We start from the raw sequence: 23,517 nt of genomic DNA, 5'->3' as shown, positions 1-23,517 counted from the left end.
TAATACAAACTGAAAAACTACATTTCCTGAATTTGATATCAGTGTTATTTCAGGATAGAATATCCTGGCTCTTAAGACATATAGGTTAAAGTATTAAGGGGTAAAGGGGCAAACATATGGGATCTACTACCAAATGATCAAAAAAATATTTGTGTGGGGCCTGCCCGATGGCTTAGGTGGTTAGAGCTCCATGCTCCTAACTCCGAAGGCTGCCGGTTCGATTCCCACATGGGCCAGTGGGCTCTCAACCACAAGGCTGCCGGTTAAACGCCTCGAGTCCCGCAAGGGATGGTGGACTGCACCCCCTGCAACTAAGATTGAACACAGCACCTTGAGCTGAGCTGCCTCCTGGATGGCTCAGTGGGTTGGAGCGCGGGCTCTCAACCACAAGGTTGCTGGTTCGATTCCTTGAGTCCTGCAAGGGATGGTGGGCTGTGCCCCCTGCAACTAGTAACTGGCAACTGAACCTGGAGCTGAGCTGCGCCCTCCACAACTAAGACTGAAAGGACAACAACTTGAAGCTGAATGGCACCCTCCACAACTAAGATTGAAAGGACAACAACTTGACTTGGAAAAAAGTCCTGGAAGTACACACTGTTCCCCAATAAAGTCCTATTCCCCTTCACCAATAAAATCTTTAAAAAAAAAAAAAATATGTGTGTGTAGTGGGAAGAATGTGGCAAAATGTTAACAATTGGTGAAACTGGTAAAGTGTTTATGGGATTTCTCCGAATTATTCTGACAACTTTTCTCTAAGTTTAAAAATACTTAAAACACCTTTCAAAATCAGCTTTGACTCCATTCGTCTTCCACTACTACTCAATTTCTCCACTCACCTGCATTCACAGACAAATTTGAAAGTTGTGGACAGTCACCATCTCCCCTTCTTTTCCCCGCTACATTGAGACTGAGATTTCCTTATTGGTGTCAACTTAATTTCGCCATAGCGCTGAACAGATAACCACGGTTTCACCTCTTCGCCGGTGGCATCACATCTCCCTGGTTTGCCTTTTATTTCACTTGCTGCTCTTCGTCAGTCTCCTTTGCTGGTTCTCCCACCCCTAAATATCCTAGGCCCCTTTCTTTTCTGTATCTACGTGATTTCATCCAGTCTCTGCCATGAAAGAGCTCACCCTGAATTCCAGACTTAAGTATCCAACATCTTATAAGACATATCTATATCTACTTGTTAGTTAAATGGGTATCTCAGTCTTTGCTGCTAAAACAGAATGCTTCATTCTTTTCCCCAGCACATTCAAACCTGCTTCTCCTCCAGCTGCCCAACATCACTAAATGCTATTAGTGTTCATCAAGCTGAACTAATACTAAATACTAAGGGGTCATCCTTGATTTCGCTCATATCTCACATCTAAACCATCAGCCAGTATTGTCAAAATTTAACTTCAAAATATACCCTCTGACCACTTCTCACCTTCTCCACTGTCCAGATGCACGTTCTACAAGAGCATGGTCTACGGCACTAGGTTTCCTTGCTTTCTCTTTTGTTCTTTTACAGCCCATTTTCTGAGACAAAGCAGCATAAATGACCATATTAAAGCTTCAGTGAAACCATGTCTTCTCTCTGTCCAAACCTTCCACTGGTTTCTCATCACACCTCATATCCTTACCGCAGCCTACACACACAGTTGCACCTCATCTGGGCTCCTGCCCCTCTCTGAACTACTCTCCTAAGCAGTCTCTGCGCCATTTTTTACTATGATCCACTCCGGGTTTTTTTTTAGTTCCCTGATAATGTTATGCTTGGTCCCACCTAAGAGTCTTTACTTTTGCATACTCTTTTTTCAAATATTCTTATTATTCACTCCTTCTCCTCATGCAGACTGCTGGTCAAATATGACATTTATGAAAGATAATGTTCTCTCCCCTCTCTTCCCCCATTATTTTCTATTTCCTCTCATTGCTTTAGTTAGTACCTATTTCTTTATTTCCCCTTTCTTCATTAAAAAAAAAATCTTTAAAGGAAAAATGAATACGTGACTGTTTCTCATTGTATGAAAAATGTAAACAATACAGATGAAATTCAAGTTCCCTTCAGGTACATCTCCTCATCTTGGGCCCCTCCCTGGAGGTACTCTAATATCCATTTGATGCATATTCTTATAGAGCTGTCCTTTGCACATTTAAATACGTGTTTCCATAGAAATAAAAAAGGTTTTATTTCTGTTCTATGAAAACTCATTCAAAATATGCCTTCGCTTTCCTACCCATTACATATAGCTCTATTTCATTAGTAACTGCAGTATGGTTTATCATGAACACTTAACCTACGTGTATTTCCAATTTTGTACCATTACAAGTAATTCATTCAAGAAATATTTACTGAGTGCCTATTATATTCTACGCACTGTTCTAGTTGCTGCAGATACAGCAAAAAATAAAAGATTTTTGCCCTCTCGGGAACTTACATTCTTGTAGGAGGAGAAAGGCAATAGAATACAAAATGCAAATTTTTTCTGCATAGGGCCAGATAGTAAATATGCTAGGCTTTGCAGATCACATATGTCTGTTGTATGTTCTTTGTTTTTGTGTTACAACCCTTTAAAAATGTAAAATCCATTCTTAGCTCATAGGCTGTACAAAAGCAGGCCACAGGGCAACGGTGCTGTAGATTACTGATTCCTGATAAAGTGTGTTAGAAGGTGGTATGTGCTTTGCAAAAAATAAGGAATCCAGGATAAAGAGGATGGGAGAAAGTAGGATGCGGTATTAAGTAGGGGGTTAGAGGAGGTGAAATCTGAGCAAAGACCTGGAGGTAAGACCAGTGAGCCAAGTAGATATTTGGAAGAACATTCCAAACAGCTGAACTAGCTAAAGCAAAGGCCCTGAAGTGGGAACATGTCTGATATATTTATGATATAACAAGGCCAGTGAGCATGAGGTCAGGAAGGTGAAGTGAAAGGGAAGTATGTTGAAAAGATTATGTAGAGCTTTGTAGGCCACTGTAAGGACTAGATTTTGTGTGTGTGAGAATGGTGCAGACAAAGGCCTGACTGGAAGTGGGTTTAATAGAGAATGATAGGAGAAAACTTGGCAATAGCAATGTAGACAACTCTTTCGAGGAATAATGCTGCAAAAGGAAACAAAAAAACCCACAAAAAAACCCAAAACACAAACAAACAAAGACAAAGGGGGGAATAGGTGGTAAAGAGTGGGTCAAGTTTTTTCCACTTTTTTTGTTTTTTTTAAAGAAGGGAGAAATAATAGCTGATAGAAATAATCCGATAAAGAAAAAAAAATGATGTGGAAGGAGAGAAGCTGAAGCGATGTCACGGAGTAGATGGGAGAAGATGGGATCTAGTACAAAAGCAGACACAGGGACATGAACACTTAATCTAAGATAACAAGCAGAAAAATAGCACATATTGGCACAGATGCTGGTAGGCACATGGGGTGGAAGGAGTCCCGAAATTTTCTGACTGCTTCAATTTTCTTAGCAAAGTAGGAGCCAATGTCATGAGCTGAAAATGAAGATGAGATGTTGCAGGTTTGAAGAAAAGAAGGTATGAAATAGTCATTTAGGAGAGTGGGGAAGTGAACAGACTAGGAAAATAAAGGATAATCAACAGGCAGCATTAGGACCCACTTGAGGTACATGGTTGTGGGTAGTTGTGTGTTTTCTTCTAGCCACACTGTTACATAGGGGCAGGTGCAAAGAAAGCAGAGAGCTGGTGTAACTACTAGGACTGTGGATCTACCAAGGATGCAAAGAGCAAGGGAGAGGATCCAAAGCAGTGATTAAAATGATTAACCATGGAATTTAAGCTGAGTAACAAAGGGAATCAAAACATCAAGAGGTGAGTGGCCAGGAAATAGTACCGTCTTTCCCCAAAAATAAGACCTAGCCGGACTATCAGCTCAATGCGTCTATTGGAGCAAAAATTAATATAAGACCCAGTCTTTCTTATAAGAACGGGTCTAATATAAAATAAAATAAAATATAATATATAATACAATATAATACCAGGTCTTATATTAATTTTTGCTCCAAAAGACGCGTTTGAGTTGATGGTCCGGCTAGGTCTTATTTTCGGGGAAACACAGGTAATAGGATCAATGGATTGGAGGTTCCACTGGCGTCAAAAGATGGTTGGGGCTGAGACACTAACTAGGAGGAGCGAACTACAAAAATAGGAAGTAAGGTCACATAGTAAAATACATGAAATGGTAATTATGGAGGGACTGCAGTTATTGACAACGCAAGAGGGTATCACGATGGAGTGAGTGACTGAGAGATAGGGTACATAGGAAAATCACTGGAGAAAAGGTCTAGAAAACAAGTCAGGGTACTGGAAAGATCAGTTATGTACACTCTGCAATTTCAATATAAAGATTGAGGTGGTATTAGAGAGAGAAGGCCGTGAGCCCGGAGCTAAAATAACTGAGAAATGAGTACTAAGGACCTGGAGGTTAGTAGTTGATAGTAATCATGAGGGGTAGTGGATTACATAATCTGATGAAATAACCCCAAAATGAGGATTTTTAGGAAGAAGATGTTTAGGGAGAAGGGAGAATAGTCTGAAAGCAGCAAAAAGATGCAGACACCTTTGTTACTTGTTAGAACAGTAATAAGGAGAGCTACGGAAAAGAACAACAACATCTAAACTGGACAATGTAAAAAGTCAGGTTTCCATAGAGCAAGAAAGTGAAGGGAATTTTTTTTCTTTACTTAGAAGTTTATTATTCTGTAGATTTTGATATACCATCTATCAGTTTTCTTGAAACTTACGTACAGCGTGAAGGGAATGTTTAAGTATAGGCTGAGACTGGGTTTTGCAGATGATGGACTGTGAATTCCGGCAGGCACAGCAAAAGAATATGAAGAGTTGGGAAGGGGCTTAAAAAAAGCAGACAAATATAGACCCTTTTACGAACTGGAGAGCAGGAGATGAAAGGTGACCTGGAAGTCTGGAGGTTCTGTTGCTACTGACAGACATATTGAATATAACTGACTCCTGATATACCCGTATGTTTCTCTAAGAAATAGATGGCTGTGCTGATTTATTCAATGTATGAATTTCCCTACAAACTTGACAATACACACTTTTTCACTTTTGCCAATATGATGGGTAAAAAAATATTCAGTTTTACTTTGCATTTCCCTATTGATGGGGTAGAACATTATTTCCTGCTTACTGGCTAACTGTATTTCCTCTTCTGTGAATCTACCCATTTAAAAACCTGAGTTCTTTTCTTATTGCTTCATAGTGCTTAAAAATAATCTATTTTTCTATTTTATTTTGCTCTTAATGAGTCACACAAACCAATGTTGTAAATTTCTCCTTTCACATTTTTCAATGGCTGGTGCTAGGGCAACACAGGCTCAGTTAGTTATCTCTTCCTCAAATCCTTCTACTATATACTAGAGGTTGGCTAAGTAAAGTCCACTAGTCAAATCTGGTCACACCATTAGTTTCAATAAGGTCTATGACAGCTTTTGCCACACAATGGCTGAGCTGGTAGGGTCCACAAAGCAGAAAATACTTACTGTTCGGTCCTTTACAAAAAAAGTTTGTAGACTCCCGCTTTAGGAGGGCCGCTGAACTGCCTAAGAGTTTCAAGAACACAGTAGGTCCTTACCTTTGCTGACATACTCGCTGAAGCGCTGCTCCTAGTCCCCAGAAATGCCTGCACCATTTCTCTCACTCTACATGAAAGCTGTGACTAGCCTTCCTGGGTGCCTCCACAGATTTATTACTATTATGAAAGCTGTAACTATACTTCATCGCACTTCTTTGTTTACATGTCTCTCTCTCCACTAGTATGTAAATCTCTTGAGGACAAGGGACAATCCCAGCACCAATAAAAGTTTAGTTAATGAATAAATGGCACACGAAGTCTTTCATAATTTGCCATCTTTCTCATTATTTTCCTGTTTTCTTATTAGCCAGTGAAAATAAACTGTCTTTTTATTTCATTAAGTATTTTTCAAAAACATTATTTCTAATGACAGCATAATGATCAATGTTTTATATTCGTTTTCTTCACAATTTTGGTGGATACCACCTATTCCTGATAATTTATGTGCATCTATTTAGTCCGTTCATGATTTGTTGAAATATACCTCTTCCTGAATTTCGTCTTTAGCAAAGACCGAAACAATGGAATCTTGGCCTTTCTGGGTTCAACCTTTTCATCGATGTCAGTAACTTCTGCACCTGAGGATCAAGGGGCTCCACTGATAATTATTAATGGCTTCAGAGTGCTTCAGTCAACTATAAAAACGCAATTTTTTTTAATTTGCTAAAGTTTTCAGTATAAAATTAACCTCCCACCCCTTGTGGGTAATCTTATACTCCTTACCTGGGACATCTCTATTATACTTTTGTTTATATCTAATACGATTTTGACTTTCATTTTACTTTGTCAGGGGTTTTACTAAGTGTATTTTTCAGTTTAGTTATTTAACGGGCATTTGTCATTTCTCTTAACCCCAAATTTGATGGATTTGTTTTTCTCTCCCCTATTTGTGTTGTCATTACTAAGAATGTTTCACCCACATATGCTTGCTGCATTCATTTTAGAAACCAGCTTTATATATTTATTACAAATTACATCTCATCCAGGTAAGGGCTTTTTTCCCCCTTTTCTAAAATGTACATGGATAGTTAAGCCCTGTTTAATTAATTTACCCATTCATTACTTCCAGCTCAGTTTCACTATCTTAATATGGTCTATGAGCTACAGTTAGATTCACTATGTTATCGTGAATTGTAAGATTCATTATAAGATTCCGTATTCATTCAATGTTTACGTATTCATTATAAGGATCTGAATATGTATAATACATAAAATTGTGTACACAAAAGATCATGAGCTTTGCAATCAGGCAGATCTAGATTTAGATCCAGCCTTGAACACTCTGAGACCTTGGGCCAAGTACTTAGCTACCTATACTTCAGTTCTCCCATCATCAGCAAAATGGAAGTTACTCCCTTAGTGTAACACAGGGCTAGGATAATGAGCATAATGTACGTAAAAGTAACATGCCTACAAAAATGCCCAGTATATTACATGGAAAAATGGTACTTAACTCCCTCTTCCCTCCCATCTCAAGCAATAAGAGCAATAAATGCTCAGCTCCCCAATTTAAGTCCATTATTAAATTCCCTTAAGTAAAAGAAATTTGGCAATTACGGACCATGAGCTTTGAATGTTCATATACTCTGACCCAGTTTTTTCACTTTGGGGAATCTATCTTAATGAAATAATCTAGAACACAGAAATTGTTTTAGGTACAAAGATATTCATTGTCATGTTTCTTTTAACTGCAAAAATAATTAGAAACTTGCTAACTGTCCAACAGTAAAATGTTTAATTATGAGAAATCACACAGAAGTTATGTGGTTATTTAAAAAGATGTTGACAAAATAATTTAATAGCATGAGAAAATGCTTAATGTGTTGAGAAAAGCAGAATGTAAAATTATTCATAGGGTTCTCAACTGTGTAAAAATCAGAAAAACTAAGAAAAACATTGCAAGGAAATGTACCAAAGCATTTATAGCAGTTTTCTCATAGTCCTGATGTTAGTGATTATTATTTTATGGTTGTTTTCTACAGTTTTCTAAAATACCAATGATCATGACAATTATGATAATAGCAATTATTTATGGAGTGTTTACAACATGCCAGGCTCAATTCTATGAGCTTATTGTATTAATTCATCTAATCCTCCTAACATTATGAGATGAGGAAATCAAGGCACAGTGAGATAGTGTCTTTCCCATGATCACACAGGTATTTTGGAAGGTGCCAAGATTTGAATACAAGAAGTCTGGCTGTAGAGCTCCTGTTCCTAACTGCTACACTACAACATCTGCTTTGTTTTCAAATTTTAACCATTAAAAAGGCATATGTCAATTCAAATCTTGTGGTCTTTCTTTCAGTTATCAGCTTTCTTTTAGCTTTCTTTTAGTTTTGAGTTCAAATATTTGCTCTGCCATCGGGTGACACTTTGAAATAAGATGCCACGATTTTTGTATGGGTTCTATCAATTTCAGAAAACTCTAAGACAAATCTGTACTCCTATTTCCTGTTCCAATATCTCATTAAACCATTGAGATTCTGGAACTCTAACATTCTTCCTTATTATACCTACTGACAGTACTTTCAAGAATTCTAGTAAGGAGGTCTTGGAGCAACCAAATGTGGCTTCTAGAAACTCTCTTACACTCACATCCATCCATGTAACTATAAATCTAGTTACCACTCTTGCAAACACCTGTGTTCCCTTGTAAAGTTCGCCCCTCTTCAACCCAGGAGACCACTCTCACCTGCCAACACTCCAGATGTCTACATGGCACTGGCTGAATGGGACTAAGAAAGATCCCCAACATCTGGGGTAAGTTGAAATCTCTGATTCTTCCATTTTGAAGGTGTCCTTATTCTCGATTGTTTTTGAAAACTTAATTGGTTAATCAACCACTTTGATTATCTCGGCTTTCTTACCCTTTTGCTGGTAAACAAATTTTTTTCTTTTGGAACAAGATCTTTTTGGCAAAAATATATGTTCAAATATCAATCCCAGAAAGAAATATTCATAATTTATACCCTGGGTAATAAAATTAACTTACTGTTCTGCTCCTCTGCAGTTTATATTTGATAAATTTTTTTCATTACATATATCACTTGATTTGGCTTCCTTTATAACCAAATTTCTTTTCTTAAAAACAGTACTTGCAGAATCCAACATAGTTAAAAATAAGAAATTCTTCTAAATATAGTACATTGACATTTCAATGCAGTTCATTTTCAGTATTTAGAAAACTTAAGTTCATGCGATGGCTTTAACATTATATGAAGAAAAACTAGTCATAAAAACAATGAATACAGTAACAAGTATCGATAATGGAAATATTTACAACCAGAATCATATATTTTTACCAAAATATTATCCTGGTCACAACACATAATGGTAATATGCTTGATTACTTTAAAAGACTTTAATAGACTGAAATATCAGTGGGAGGAATAGTGTGTGAATACTTCCCACAAAGATGTAACCACATCAAGACTGATGCGGGGTGGTAGAAAGGAGGGGCTTTTAAGAAAAAGAAAATGGAGCACTAACAGTTCATTAGACTCATATTAAATTACATGAAGTAAAAACCGTACTGCCGATCTGTTATGCATTATATATGCCAGGGAATAAAAAAGAAATCTGCACTTTCAAACTAGTATTTCTCTTTTGCAGTTACAAGTTTTCAACTTGGTGGAGCCATTCTCTAAGAAGAATGGAGTGCAGGTCAGGGTTAAAGTGGAAAACAGAATCCTTTTCCAAAACACTGAATCCTCCCCTGCTTCACTAAATATAACTTATTTACCATTTTAATATGAAAGCTTAGATATAACAGGGAAACAAATTCCAAAAGGAACTTTTGTTATCCTAAAAATGAGCACATCAGTATAGTCATTTTACAAACTTACATTTATGAGAATACTTATTACACGATTCAATCTGTATCTTAAAAACATCTTTTCTTTAGAGTAAAAAAAGGGTACTCTTTATGCCTTCATCATTGAAATCATCACTGTTTCAAAGCAGTATTATTATTAAGCTTCTTAATACAACTGTTAAAATCAATTTGCGGCTAGCCCCCAACTTTAAATTTTTACACTTATATTTGCTGATGGAGCAAAATGATTAGTGATTGTTAGGATAACGTGCCCAAATCGTAAGCAATCCTTGCAAAATCCAGTTGATTTTTAAAATCTGTAAACAAATACCAGGCGATCATTTTTAAAGGAAGAACGCCATTCCCCAAACAGGTTGATTGTGGTAGCCGGTCTGCTCCTCAGCAGCTGTCCCCTGTTGCATGTTCGCGTGGGAGAAGTACAAAAGGGTAGAAGGGCAGAAAACAAACCCACGCAAAACCCAGTTACAAACGTTAAAATTATGTAAACATGTCGTGAAACCAGGAGGCCCCAAGGGGAAAGAACTGCCTGGAGAAAGCGATCAGCTGAGTGTGGAAGCGACGGCGTGTACGGGCCCGGGACTCCCTGGTAGAGGGGGCCGGGCGGGGACAAAGACCGGCCATCTGGGGCAGCGCCCGACAGTGTCCAGCACCAGCAGGAAGCAGCCGTCCCGGGGCAGCGACTGCGGGACCCAGGGCCTCCAAATGCCGCGTTTTAATTGGCAGAGGCGAAAGCTTCCCGGGAAGCAGACCCTCTCCTTCCCGCCGCCGTAATCGGCCCTAGGCCCTAACCTCGGACACCTGAGGAGCCGCCGCCCGCCCGGGTCCCGCAGGACGCCGGGGCCGGCAGCTGTTGGGCTTCGAACCGCGCAGCCGCCGCCGCCTGGCTCCAAACGGCCGGGCGGGGACCCGGAGGGCGGCGAGTTCGGCGCCTCTCCCCGAGACCTGTCAGCCAGCTTCAGAACAGCTTGCCTCCACTCCCGCCCTCCAGTCCCGGGCCGCGCACCCTCACGCCACCTACCCGGTCCCACACCATCCCAGAGGCCTCCGGTGCTCGGGCCGTCTGCCGTAGCGGCGCTGCCTCCTGTCCGAGGCCTGAAATGGCTGCGGAACAAAGAGAATCTGGACTCCGGCGAGCGCTGGTACGATTGGCCAGGGGGCGGGGCCCACCGCGGGAACGTTCGGCGGCGGTCGCCTTGGCAACGGTGCCCCGACCAGGAAAGCGGTGGCTCAGGTCTGTCCCGCCTGCGGACCTGCGCCGGGCAGCTCGCCGCAGCGGTTTCTAAGCCTGCGCTGCAGCCTCAGGCGTCCGGTCTCGGCCCGCCGCGGGGCTCACACGCTCGCGCCCCCTGCGGCTGGCGCGCTGGCCCGAGCCTCGAGCTCGCAGGAGGAGCCGCCGCCGACGCTGCTATGCACCGTGAGGCCTCGACCAAAATGGCCCTGTAAGTGTGGTTGTCTAGGGGCTGTCAGGGCCCTCTTAGCATGATGACCCTAGCCCTTCCTAACTTCTGTACCCCAGGATAACTTCTAAAGTGACAGTCCTGCCCCAGGAGCCTAGTTCACACCGAAAGTGCCGTATATCCCACAATAATACAGTTCCAATGTCTCTAGTAAAAAGCAGAAATGGCTTCAGTTGAAATAGGCAGACAGCTGCCTGCTAATATTGCATGATAAGCTTTTGAGGTATGCTGTATCTAGCATAACAACTGCTATGTAGGTAACATTAAATGATTTATAAAATTAAGTTTTACGTCTCCAGGTGTGTATTCATATAAAACTGTAGTTTCTTGCTGAAATATCATGCCCTCTTCCTAACCGGCCATCACGAGAAATTAAAATAGCTTCTATTTTCTGAACAGAAAATAATTCAAAATGGGAGAGGTAGAGCTTTTGTATACTCAGTTTTAATAATGCAATGAAAAATAAATATCAGTTCCCTTCCTACATACACATTACTCTTATATATTAATTTACTATATATGAATATTTTAAATTTGCATAGCTGGATGATCATTCTTTTCTAAGATGATGATGCCTGTGATAATATTCTTCCTCACATGATCAATGTGTGTAAAAATGCCAGCAGTTTTGAGTATCTTACTTGCAAGTGCTATATATATATTACGTTATGAAAATGTGTAGCAGTTGTTGCCTTCCAGGCATATTCTGGATAAAATTATAATATCAATACTAGAAAGTGTTTTTTAAAATGTATTCTGACACAACTTATTTGTTCAACTTGTTAGTAATTTTTATTTGCAGCAAGTTATTTTTGCAAAACGTCTCATTTATTTACCTTAAGCTTTGAGTATAAAAGGACCATTTTTATCATTAGAAAATTGAACATAGCAAGAGAAAATATTTCAAATAACTAAAATACTCATGATTTCAAAGTTTTCTAATGTTAATTTGCTAGCAAGTGGATACAGTAGTATCCAGTAGTATCCAGTATGGCAAAAAGAGCTTCCCCTTTCTCCCCCCAGGAATAGATTACTAAGAAAAACAACAAGGTAAATTTTCCTAAGTTGTAGTTTAGTATATCTGCAGGGAAATTTATATTTATCCAGATAATAAACAGGAGATAGTTCAGCATTTGTAAAGTTCCTTCTTGGAATAGGGAACCTTGATCTGTACAAATCAGGTGAAGTATCTGCATTTTACTTTGCTAAAGAAAAATAAGAATAATACTTTCCAAATGTAAAGGATTAGCAAATAATGACTGATGTAAGAAACTACAACTCAATTAATAAGGAATTCACCTGATTAATAGTTTGAAAAAATTGAGATGAGTTGAAAAGAAGTGAAGTATTATTAGCATATGTAAGAGGATTTATTGGCCAAAATATTTTGAAAGAAAAAAATATTGATTATCAAGTGTTGTGATATCGAAATTAGGAAAATCAAATATCCTTTCATTTATAAAGTTTGAATGAAAGTGAATTGAAATTTTAGTATAAAATAGTTCTGCATTGAACAAAGAGATGCTTAGACTTGTAGCCCTTTTGTCTCTATCTCCTTGGTTAAATTAAGAATATCTGTTTTAAACAGTAAATCTTGCTATTAACAAGGATTTAGTAACACAACAACTTATTTTATTTCACTTTTTCGGCGCCTCTGTTGTTTTCTCTTTGTACACTTTGCATATAAAATAGCAGCTACCTAGTAGTGTTTTCTCTTTTTACCCAAATACAATACAGCAACGCTCATGTAGTAAAACTTAGACGAGTTGTTTGTATTCTTAAGTGACATATACTGAATTAAAAATAGTAAATAAACTTTGATTTTTAACCTCAAAATCTATTACAGATAACTTATATTTTAAATTTCTATATTAAACTTTTTTCCCTAGGTGAAAAAAATTGACCAAGATAAAAATTAAAGAATAGTAGAATTACAAAATAACATTAAGGGAGAAAACATACCTAGAAACTTACACCTTGGAAGGGAAAGATGCTTATTCTGTCAGATGTGGCATTATCAAAACAAGCATGGAGCTGGGAGGCAGAGGACCTGTACTTAGTTGCTGGCTTTACCACTTACGGGTGTTTTCAGTTCAGTTTTTCCCAGCTTCACTTTCCTTGTCTTAAACAGGATTAAAGGAAATTAAAAGCTCATTAGCAGAGTACCTGGCAGATAGAGGGAAATAAAAGGTAGTATTCTTAGATATTAATACATATAAAAGAACAGATGTTTGAGAAGGAGGAATGGCTATTGAAAAAAATAGACCTGAAAATCCAAAAATTGTTAAATAAATAATTTTAATAGGCAATTATTGGTGAGTATACAGAAACTCAGTAAGAGACGTGAAATAATATTTTAGATACAGGCAAACTTCTAAAATAGAATACTTCTGAGAAATGTTTCCATCTCATACTTGTGGAAAGATGTGGGAATTCTCAGTATATTCTTTGACACTAGACAGTTTAAGGACTTGCTATCCCTTGAAAAATCTTTAGACTGGCATTAAGGAAAAAACATTTAAAAAACTATTTATTTAGAAGAATTTAATTCAGACTTTGGAAGAGGGCAGTTATTGTCAATATTCAGCAATATGTAAATTATCTATAGGCATTTCTCATTTAAAGCAAACCCAATCTATAGTTTAAATGGACAAAAAAGATAAAGAGTTATTATTAACTGGGAAAGGATTAACTTCAAAGTTCCTTTAACTATTAATATCTCCTAGTGATTGAAATATGATTCTATTGATAAAAAAGTCTACTTAGACTTCAACTTCTGGGAAGATGGGCTAGACCTACTTTTCCCTATTCCTTCCACGAAGTACTACTAAAAGCCCTGAACATTACATAGAAAACATATATAAGGAGACTCTGAAAGGTGGAGAGAAGACAGACCAGCTAGGGTCCTTGAGACCCAAGAAACAATAAGATGGTTAGTTCCCTGGGTTTTCTTTTTGCCTCATGCATCCCAGACTTGAAACTGAAGAGAAAAGAAAGAGGGTGGGACTAAAAAGTACTCAAAGAAATACTGGCTGAAAACTTCTGAAATTTGACAAAAGGCATAAACCTACAGATTTAAAAAGTTGAGCGAATTCTCAACAAAGGTGCCGAAACAATGGAATGGGGGAAAGACAGTTTTCAACAAATAATGCTGGGAAAACTGAGTATCCACATGCAAAAGAATAAAGCTAGACCCCTGCCTCATATGATATATAAAAATTAGCTCGAAGTGTATCATAGAAGTAAATGTAAGATCTAAAACTATAAAATTCTTAGAAGAAAACATGGAAATAAACCTTTGTGACCTTGAGTTAGAAAAAGATTTTTTAGATACTACACTAAAAGCACAAGCAACAAAAGAAAAACTGGATAAATTGGATTTCATCAAAATTTAAAACTTATGCTTCAAAGAAACCATCATAAAAAAAGCGGAAAGACTACCCAATGAGTGGGAGAAAATATCTGCAAATCACATATCTGATAGAAAATATTTGTAAATCATGTATCTGATATAAGACATATCTAGAATAAAGAACTTTTATATCTCAATAATAAAAGGACAATAACCTAATTAAAAATGGGCCAAGGATCTGTATAAATATTTCTTTAAAGAAGATGTATTATACAAATAGCCAATCAGCATATGAAAAGACGCTCCACATCATTAGCTATGGGGGAAGTGCTAATCAAAACAATAAGATACCATTTCACACCCAGTAGGATAGCTATAATAAGGACAGCTAATAAAAACTGTTAGGAAGGATGTGGAGAAATTGGAACTCCTATACATTGCTGGTAGAGATGTAAAATGCTGCAGCTGCTTGGAAAACACTTTGTCATCTCTTCAACAATTAAACATAGGGTTACCATACCATCCAGCGATTTTACTCCTAATGGAAATGAAAACATATGTCTACATAAAACTTGTGCATAAATGTTCATAGCAGCATTATGCATAATTGCCAAAAAGTGGAAACAACTCAAATGTCCATCAATTGAATGAATAAATAAAATAGAGTATATCCATACAATGGAATATTAATTGCTATTAAAAAGGAATAAAGTCCTAATACATGCTACAATATGAATCTTGATAACATGCCAAGAAAAGAAACCAGTTGCAAAAGACCACATATTGTATGATTGTGTGTACATGAAATATCCAGAATGGGCCAATGTAGAGGGACAGAAAGTAGATTAGTTGTTTCCAAGGATTGGAGGAGGGGAAATAGAGAGTGACTACCAATATGTATAGGGTTTCTTTTGGGGGTAATGAAAGAATTAGATAGTACAGGTTGTACAACCCTGTGAATATACTAAAAACTACGGTAAACTTTATGGTATATAAATTATATCTCAATAAAGCTGTTATTAAAAAAAATACAGAAGACAAATGAAACTCAAATAGGATTAACCCAAAGCAATCACTTTGTTCCCAAAACACTTAGTTCAACTTCTGAAAACTAAAAACAAAACAAAACAAAACAAAAACCTTTGAAAACAGGGAGCAAGAAATGACACCTCAGCCATAAAGAAAAAACAATTTGAATGATAGTAGATTTCACATAAAAAACCAGGAAGACCAGAAGGAAATAACACTATGTTTTTCAAGTGTTGAAAGTAAAGAACTATCAATCTAGAATCCTATATGCAACAAAAATATCCTTTAGGAATGAAGGGGAAATCATGACATTCTCAGATGAAGGAAAACAGAGATTTTTGTCACTAGCACACTTTTCCTAAAAGAATGGCTAAAGGAAGTTCTCTAAACAGAAAGGCAATTATAAAATAAAGAATATAGGAACATTGGGAAGGAAAAAAGAACAGGTTAAGCAAAAATATGAGTAAATGTAGTAGGTGTCCCTTCTTCTGAGTCTTCAAATTATGTTTGATGGTTGAAAGAAAAATTATAACATTGATGTGATTCTAAGTGTTTGTAGAGGAAGTATTTAAGACAACTATATTATTAAATCAAGAAGGTAAAGATACATAAAAGGAGATTAGGTTTCTACACTTCACTTGAACTGGTAAAATGACAATACCAGTATACTGGGATAAGTTATATGTATAAATTATATATTATGTGCACACGTATGTAACATATAAAACATATAATGAATAATATATGATATACAAGTATACTTATATAAAATGTAATACCTGTTGAAACCAGTTAAAAGGCTATGCAAAGAAATACACTCAAAAACATTATAAATCAATCAATATGGAATTGAAAAAAATGTGCAAGTAACCCATAGCAAGGCAGGAAAAATAAAATAATAAACGGAACAGACAGAAAACAAAAAAGTAAATGTCCGACTTAAGCCCTAACATACTAGTAATTACATTAAACGTAAATGGTCTAAAAACATTATTGTACTTTGATTGGCAGAGTGGATTAAAAAACATGACCCCAGTATATGCTGATTATAAGAAACTCACTTCAAATATAATGATATAAACAGATTCAAAGTAAAAGGAAATAATAAAGAGCAAAAACTCACTGAAATTGAAAACAAAAACAGTAGAGAAAATCAATGAAACAGAAATCTTCTTGGGGGAAAAATCATTACAAACCTTTAGCAAGACTGAAAAAGAAAGAAGACACAAATTACGAACTCAGGAATGAAATTGGGTATCACTACAGACCCTTCAGACATTAAAAGGATGACAAGGGAATATTACAAACAACTCTGCACACATGCATTTGACAACTTAGGTGAAATGTACCAACTCCTTGAATGTTACAAATTACCATAACTCACCCAACATGAAATTGATCATTTGAATTAGCCCTATTAAGGAAATTGAATCCGTAATTTAAAAACTCCCCCCAAATAAATCTTCAGGCCAAAATGGTTTGACTGGAGAATTCTGCCAAATGTTTAAAGAATTAATACCGATTATCCGGTCTCTTCCAGAAAAATAAAGAGGTGGGAACACTTCCCAAATCGTTGTATATAGCTACTTATATCCCGATACCCAAACCAGACAAAGATAGTATAAAAAAGTAAACTACAAACCTATACCTCTCATACACTCAAACATAGACTCAACATAGATTCAAATATTCTTAAAAGATTAGAAAATAAAGTCCAGCAATATATAAAAAGAATTATATACCATGACCAAGTGGGATTTATTCCAGGAATGCAAGGCTTATTCAGTATTCGAAAACAAGTCAACATCATTAGCCATCAGAGAAATGCAAATTAAACCACAAGAGATATCACTACACACCTATCTGAATGGCTGAAATAAAAAATAAGCAACAACACCAATATCTGGCAATGATTCAAAGAAACTGAATCACTCGCACATTGCTATTGGGAATATAAACTGGTACAGTCACTCAGGAAAAGCAGTTTGACACTTTCTTAAAAAATTAAACATACAACTACCATATGACCCAGCAATTGCACTCTTGCGCATTTATCCCAGAGAAATGGAAACTTATTTTCACACCAAACCTGTACATGAATGTTATAGCAGCTTTATTTATAACAGCCCCAAATTGCAAACAACCCAGATGTTCTTCAATAGATAAATGGTTAAAGAAACTGTGATACATCTGTACCACGGATTATTCCTTAGCAATGAAAAGGTACAAATTACTGTTTGATACATACAACAACCTGTTTGAATCTCCAGATAATGGTGAGTAAAAAAAGCCACTCCGTTGTTAACCTCAGCAAAAGCCATTCCCTCTCCTTGATCTCCCTCTACCCTTTTTTGTCTTATATCTTCAACCTGTTCCTCTCCGTTGGATCTAAAACTTTTGCAGAATTAAACTGGATATGATTGTAACATCTGTAAGAGTTGTGGGGTCCTAAGTTAAGAAAGAATGCAAGATTCCATTAAGTTCTAGTCTTTTTAGAGTTGGAGGAAGAATGCATCTGCATATCTTAAAAGCCAAAGAAATACAGCATCTTACCAAGTGATCCTACCAGAATAAAAGATGCAGACTTCAGTGAATAGATCAGGGCTGCTTACTAAGTGGAGTTTGGATACCACCTGAGCAATATGCCATGTTATGAAGTCCCTATTGTCAATTATAAATAGGGCCCAGTATGTTCCCTCGTGGCTAGTGGGAAAAGTTCAGTCAATGCCCTGGCGCCAAATTTCTAGTCATTATGCAGTCTCAAGCAAGCTAAGAACGAAGTGTGTTTGGATTAGATTCTGCTGCAAGTGACAGAAAACTCATAACAAGATAGCAATTTATTTCTCAGGTAAACACAGGCAGTTGACTACTGTTCTGGAAGTTTCATAATTATCAGGGATGTCGGCTCTTCTGTCTTGCTGCTTTTTTAATGTGAAGATTCTTTCTCATGGTGCGGTATGAATTCCCAGGTTTCAGCTTAGCGATTTACAACCAAATTCCAGCCACAGGGAAAGAGAAAAAGATAAGGAGAGGTAAATGACCTTCCTTTTAAGAAAGTTGCACACACCACTTTCATTTGTCATTAGCTAGAACTTTGTCACTTGTCACATGTCACATACCTAGCTTAACATCTAGCCCTAACTCCACTCCCAAAGAACAGCACTACAAATTTTCCTCTCATTCCAGTTCAAGGCCTGTTTTGCAGAAAATTCAATTGTCATTCTTCTCAAAACCTCCCCAATGGCTTTTAGTAACTTCTAGAAGTTGTATGAGAGCTATGAAACCCTATGCGATTTGGCCCTTGCTTTCTGTCTGACCTCATCTACTACCTGTCCACTACTTGCTGACTCAGCTCCAGCCATACTGTCCCTCAACCAGACTGAGCTCATCTCCACCTTAGGCTCTCTAGACTTGCTGTTTTCTCTGCTACATGGCTGCCCTCCGCCACCCTTCTGCCCCAAGACTTAACACGATTCTCTCTCTTACCTCTTCAGATTTCAAATATCCTGCTACATATTCCTTGACTTCCTTATTAAATCTCTGTCTTCCTACCATGTTTAATTTTATTAACTGCAATTATCAGTATCTAAAATCATATTCTCTCAAGTTGTCCATCCCTTTCACTAACATGTGGACTCCATTAAAGTGGGAACTTTCTCTTACTAACAATCATATCTTTAGCATTAAGAACAATACCAGATATTAAGTAGGTACTTAATAAATAGTTATTGCGTGGATGGATGAATGAATGCACGGATGACTAGCTCAATGAAACTAAGAAAATCTAACTCCCTGGCTTTGTTTTCATGCTGCTCCCTAAGCAACTTTCTGATTATAATTTAGCTTCCCACATAAATTTGATTACTGGAGGGAAAAACATTGTAGTCATGTTTGGATGTTGACTGACATTCTGATTCTTTTGCATATGTCTCCCCACTTTTGGTTAATGGGAGTTTGCTCCTGAAGGGCAGATGGGCCTTTGGGTTCAGAGTCTTGCCAGGGGACCTCTGATCTTGCTGGGCGTTTCTTTGGAGGAGCAGTAAGGACCCCCAACCTTGGCCAGGGTAACCCTACTAAAACCCTGTCAAGGCAAAGGCCCTGTGGGGTGGCTCTGTCTAAAACAACTGCTCCCTGTGTAACATTTCTAGATTTGTCTTTATTTTTGACTTGTAAAACTATTGAGGAACCCACCTGTCAAGTGACACATATTACCAATTTACCATGTAATCCCTCTCCTTCGGCACTCTCACAATACAACTTTGATTTCCTTTCTTCTTTAAGAAGTTGTGAATATGGAGGTTAAAAGCAAAACTTTTGTGCCATGCATATTTACATTCAAATCCTAAAGATACCATCTTGGAGATTTCAATCGACCTTTGGAATCCTTGGTTTCCTGTTCTGTATGAGAATAACAGTAGTACCCACCTATAAGGGTTGTTGAGAGGATTAAAAGAGACTATGCTTGTAAAGGGTTTGTCACAGTACCTAGCACAAAGTAAACACTCAATAAATGCCAGCTATTGTTATTATTAATGCTTGGAATGAGTAATAATTTTTGCCAGGTGAATTTAAAATAATGCTACTTCTAACATTCTTAACAATATAATAGAGGAATGCAAACATTTTTTCTTTAAAAATGTTTCTGTTTTGATAAATGTTTTGACCGTGTTATACTCTAACAAAGATAAAAATGTGTTGGGCTGGTTGTCTCATTCCAGCAAGGCAGAAATAGTGGCAAAACTTAGTGAGAATGGTACCTAAAAGGGATCTCAAATCCAGCTCTTTTATGGAGGACATGGGAGGAAAAGACTGAGTTAGTCTTCCCTTATCTCTTAGAGGTTATTAATCAGAGTTAAAAAAACCCCACAAAACAGTTTCCTTCTTTTGCCTGTATTTAGCCTCCCCTCCTTATTGCCTTCCCTCCCCCGCCACCCAGTTATTTTTCTTCTGTTTACTTTTGTCTCTCTGCCTTTCATTTTGGAATTTTTCTGAAATGTCTGGTGAAACTTGATTTTCCATTCAGACATTTACGGGACTGAAAAGCAGATCGGAAGCTCTGTTGTGATGGAGAAATTTGTGGACAGGTAGGCATCTCAAGAGTGCCATGGGGCACTGAGACAACTTTAGTGTTGACAACTTTTTTGATGTCTTGACTGAGAGGAATAAACATGGTTCGTCATGTTTGGGGACCTGGAAAGGGCTATAGGGATGGAGATGTGAGGTCTCGTTCATTATGCCTAACTCTGAGTAATCCTTTATTTTCATTTTGGTGCCTCATTCCTGCCCTCTACTGTCCCTGGAGTCCTCATGACTGGGGCCTTTTTGGTTCAATTACTATAGGTAGTAAACCTCTCCTTTTTCTAAGGTGACATGAAGAGTTGTTATCTGGCTTCAAAGGGTAGGGTTCATTTTCAACTTGTTCTTCTGTTGTCTTTCTCGCTCCGCATCTGTGCCTTTTTTTAGCACTTCCAGTTCCTGAGTCCTTCCTGGGCTCTAGGGAGAAAATCACCTTGCTTCAATTTGGTCTTAGGTACTTAGATTTCAGGTTTCTCTGCTCTTGTAAACCAGTTTTCGCTTCTTCATCTACTCTCCATCTTCACAAATTTGTTAACATTCCTTGTTTGCTGTAGTGTCTTTCCAGCTTTCTTTGTTCTTGTGAATTTATACCTTTAAAGTTTTTTTCCCTTTACTGTCATTTTCAGGGGATTTCAGAAAAGAGATAAATATGTCTAAAGGTTAAACCAGAATTTTTGATCCTACTTTTAAAAAATAGCTGTTAGATGACATGGCTTCATTTTTAATTTGGAATAAGAAAGCAAGTATTTCAATGCATGTAATTTTAAGGTTAGCAACTGGAAATTCAATGTTTAAAAATTATATTTAAGTTTAATTCCACTGATATATTAGGAGTCAGTGTTCTAATTTTATTTTAGCCCATGGGGAATTACATGAAATTGATCCACATAAACTGCCATATAATTTTTTATGTTTTATATGTCATGAAAATTCTTCACAAAATTAATTTACAAATTAATCAGCAGCTTTCATAGAACAAGGACATTATGCAGAAAGGGTTATATTTTTAAACACAGAATGGTAAAGCAAAACTTACAGATTAAATATACATGCATATCTTTTAAAATAAATCATCCCTGGAGACAGGAAGTAGGAAAGTCTTTTTCTAACTTTTAATTTCTGCACCAGAAATTCTGGGGTCATCATATCCAGGCATCCAAAGCATTCCACCAAACCACCAGGGCTTTCTTATATAAAGATATTTATTCATGCATTTTAAAGCAATAAAAGATTTCCTTATGAAGTTTTCCCATGGGGCTCTGAAGTTACATGTATGCTGGACTGGCTCCTTCTTTTTCCTCCCTTCTTCTGCATTTTTAGTTCAATTTTCAATTGCATCTCTTAGCTATAACTTTGTTTTGTCCTTAGTGTTCACTGTTCTTATTCCTTTAAGAGTTACTAGATTGGCAGTTTGTCAAAAGACCAATTTGTGATTCCGTATGTTATGCTTTTCCTAGCACTCCTGTCAAGGAAGATTTAAAGAAGTCTAAAATGAGGGCTGTCTCTTCTCTAGTTGGCCTGAAGTGGAAATGGTAGTTTAGATTTGCCTATATTGGTAATGATTGTACAGTCAGAGAAATGAATTTTAAGGCATGGAAGCTCTCTTCCATTTCACAGGACTTGTGTCGCTTATGGTAGAAAACATATCTCATGGTCTCTAAGGACTAAACAGAAGGAAAGCTTTCTAATCCTGGCATTGGATTTTTCTGAGGGGATGCATATTCATATAAACTAGAAAGAAAAACCATTAGGGAATTTTATTATGAAGGACATATAAGCTGATAAGACCAGCTAAAACAAATAAAAACAAAGGAAATTTCAGTAATAGTCGTGGATAAGCTATTAATTTATGTGCCTTAACACCTTTCCCATTTCTTCATTAACCCTTTTTTTTTTCTATACTGGTTAGTAATATTTTTGCTCAAATAATTTGTGTTCCTTCCTCAGAAGTATGTTCCAATAATTACATTGCTACAAATGGATATAATACCAGAATTTGGATTGCTTAGGAGGCTGCACACCATCACGTTGCTATTTTGATGATTTACCACGATTCCAATATTTCTTAAATTGTCTTGGTTCAAGGGATTATTTCTTATAAAATAGCACACATCTTTTGTTTTTTTCTCTCAATTCATGATCTGAGTAGATGAAATTAAGGCACATCTTACAGGTAAAACAGAAATATATATATTACTGATCTGTGTCTGTAGAATTTTCTTTTACAGGAAACTATATTACTCTGCAACAAAATCTGAAGGAGAGGGCTCAGAAGTGAAAGAAACAAGGTGAAAATCTCTCTAAATCATACAGGTCAATTTCAGCTGGAGCAAGTACATCTTTTACTAGTTTTGCTAATGGAACATTTTCAGTTTAAAAGAAAGGAGTAATGTGAGCAGATAACTCAAGGCAGTATTATAGAAGTTGCAGAGATGGACAGGGCTAGAGAGAAGTAATCATCCTGGTAGGGAGATTATCTGAAGATAAGAGATTTCAATTTTTTTGGATAGAAGTTGTGTGATTTTAGATTTTTTGGGGGAAAAGGGGAGGGAAGGGAAGGCAATAAAACCAGATCCTGACCAGCTAAGGTAAACAAAAGAACTTACTGAAAGTAGACTGGGGTATTTCTTAGAGAATTGTTGAACAACCTCCTCTAGGGATAGGAATACAGCTCATCTATGAACCAGCAATGTCAGATCCTCTGCTTGCTTCTGTTTCTGTAGACCATCTTTCCCACTGGAACACAGCTGCCTGGTATACCCCAGGATTTGCTTTGCCTATACTGGTGAAGACATTTACATTCCATTTTGTGGATTCAAGCTTTAGGGACCCACTCTCCATCTTCTTTCCTATCTAAGCCCCAAATTCCTGGGGATGTAACTTACTGTAGGCCCTAACTGACTGAAGTGCCTATCTTGTAACACAGGCGATTAACTGGCCAGAAGGAAGGATCATATTGCAACAGGACTGCCCTACTGTGGCTGCATTGTAGTGGGAGGGGGAAAAGGGAGAGGGAGGAGCACTTTTTAGAAAAAGCAGAGGGGTTAGAGAGACTTCCTGAGTTTCCCACTGCAGAATACATCTCCAAATCATTTGATTCAGGAAATTTAATTGGAGAGATGATTTGCTGTTCAGGCTCAAAATCCCATTAAGCTACCTTCATATTC

The 23,517-nt window shown here is 37.3% G+C and overlaps 2 protein-coding genes across 2 annotated transcripts in view; one reads left to right on the top strand and one right to left on the bottom strand.

Annotated features, from left to right (window-relative positions):
- TNPO1 (transportin 1) overlaps positions 1-10,611 on the bottom strand; it is a 74,856-nt gene extending 64,245 nt beyond the window's left edge. Inside the window, exon 1 of the mRNA XM_033111019.1 lies at positions 10,455-10,611. Coding sequence (XP_032966910.1) covers positions 10,455-10,469 — 15 coding nt within the window. The 5' untranslated portion in view covers positions 10,470-10,611. The remainder of the gene's footprint in view (positions 1-10,454) is intronic.
- A 130-nt stretch (positions 10,612-10,741) lies between these two features.
- The window catches only part of ZNF366 (zinc finger protein 366), a 289,661-nt gene continuing 276,885 nt past the window's right edge, over positions 10,742-23,517 (top strand). The window contains exon 1 of the mRNA XM_033111021.1: positions 10,742-10,875. The gene's annotated coding sequence lies outside the window, so the exon portion shown is untranslated. The remainder of the gene's footprint in view (positions 10,876-23,517) is intronic.

The sequence above is a fragment of the Rhinolophus ferrumequinum genome, chromosome 7, assembly GCF_004115265.2.
Source record: "Rhinolophus ferrumequinum isolate MPI-CBG mRhiFer1 chromosome 7, mRhiFer1_v1.p, whole genome shotgun sequence".
NCBI lineage: Eukaryota > Metazoa > Chordata > Mammalia > Chiroptera > Rhinolophidae > Rhinolophus > Rhinolophus ferrumequinum.
This window is presented reverse-complemented; position numbering and strand designations above follow the sequence as displayed.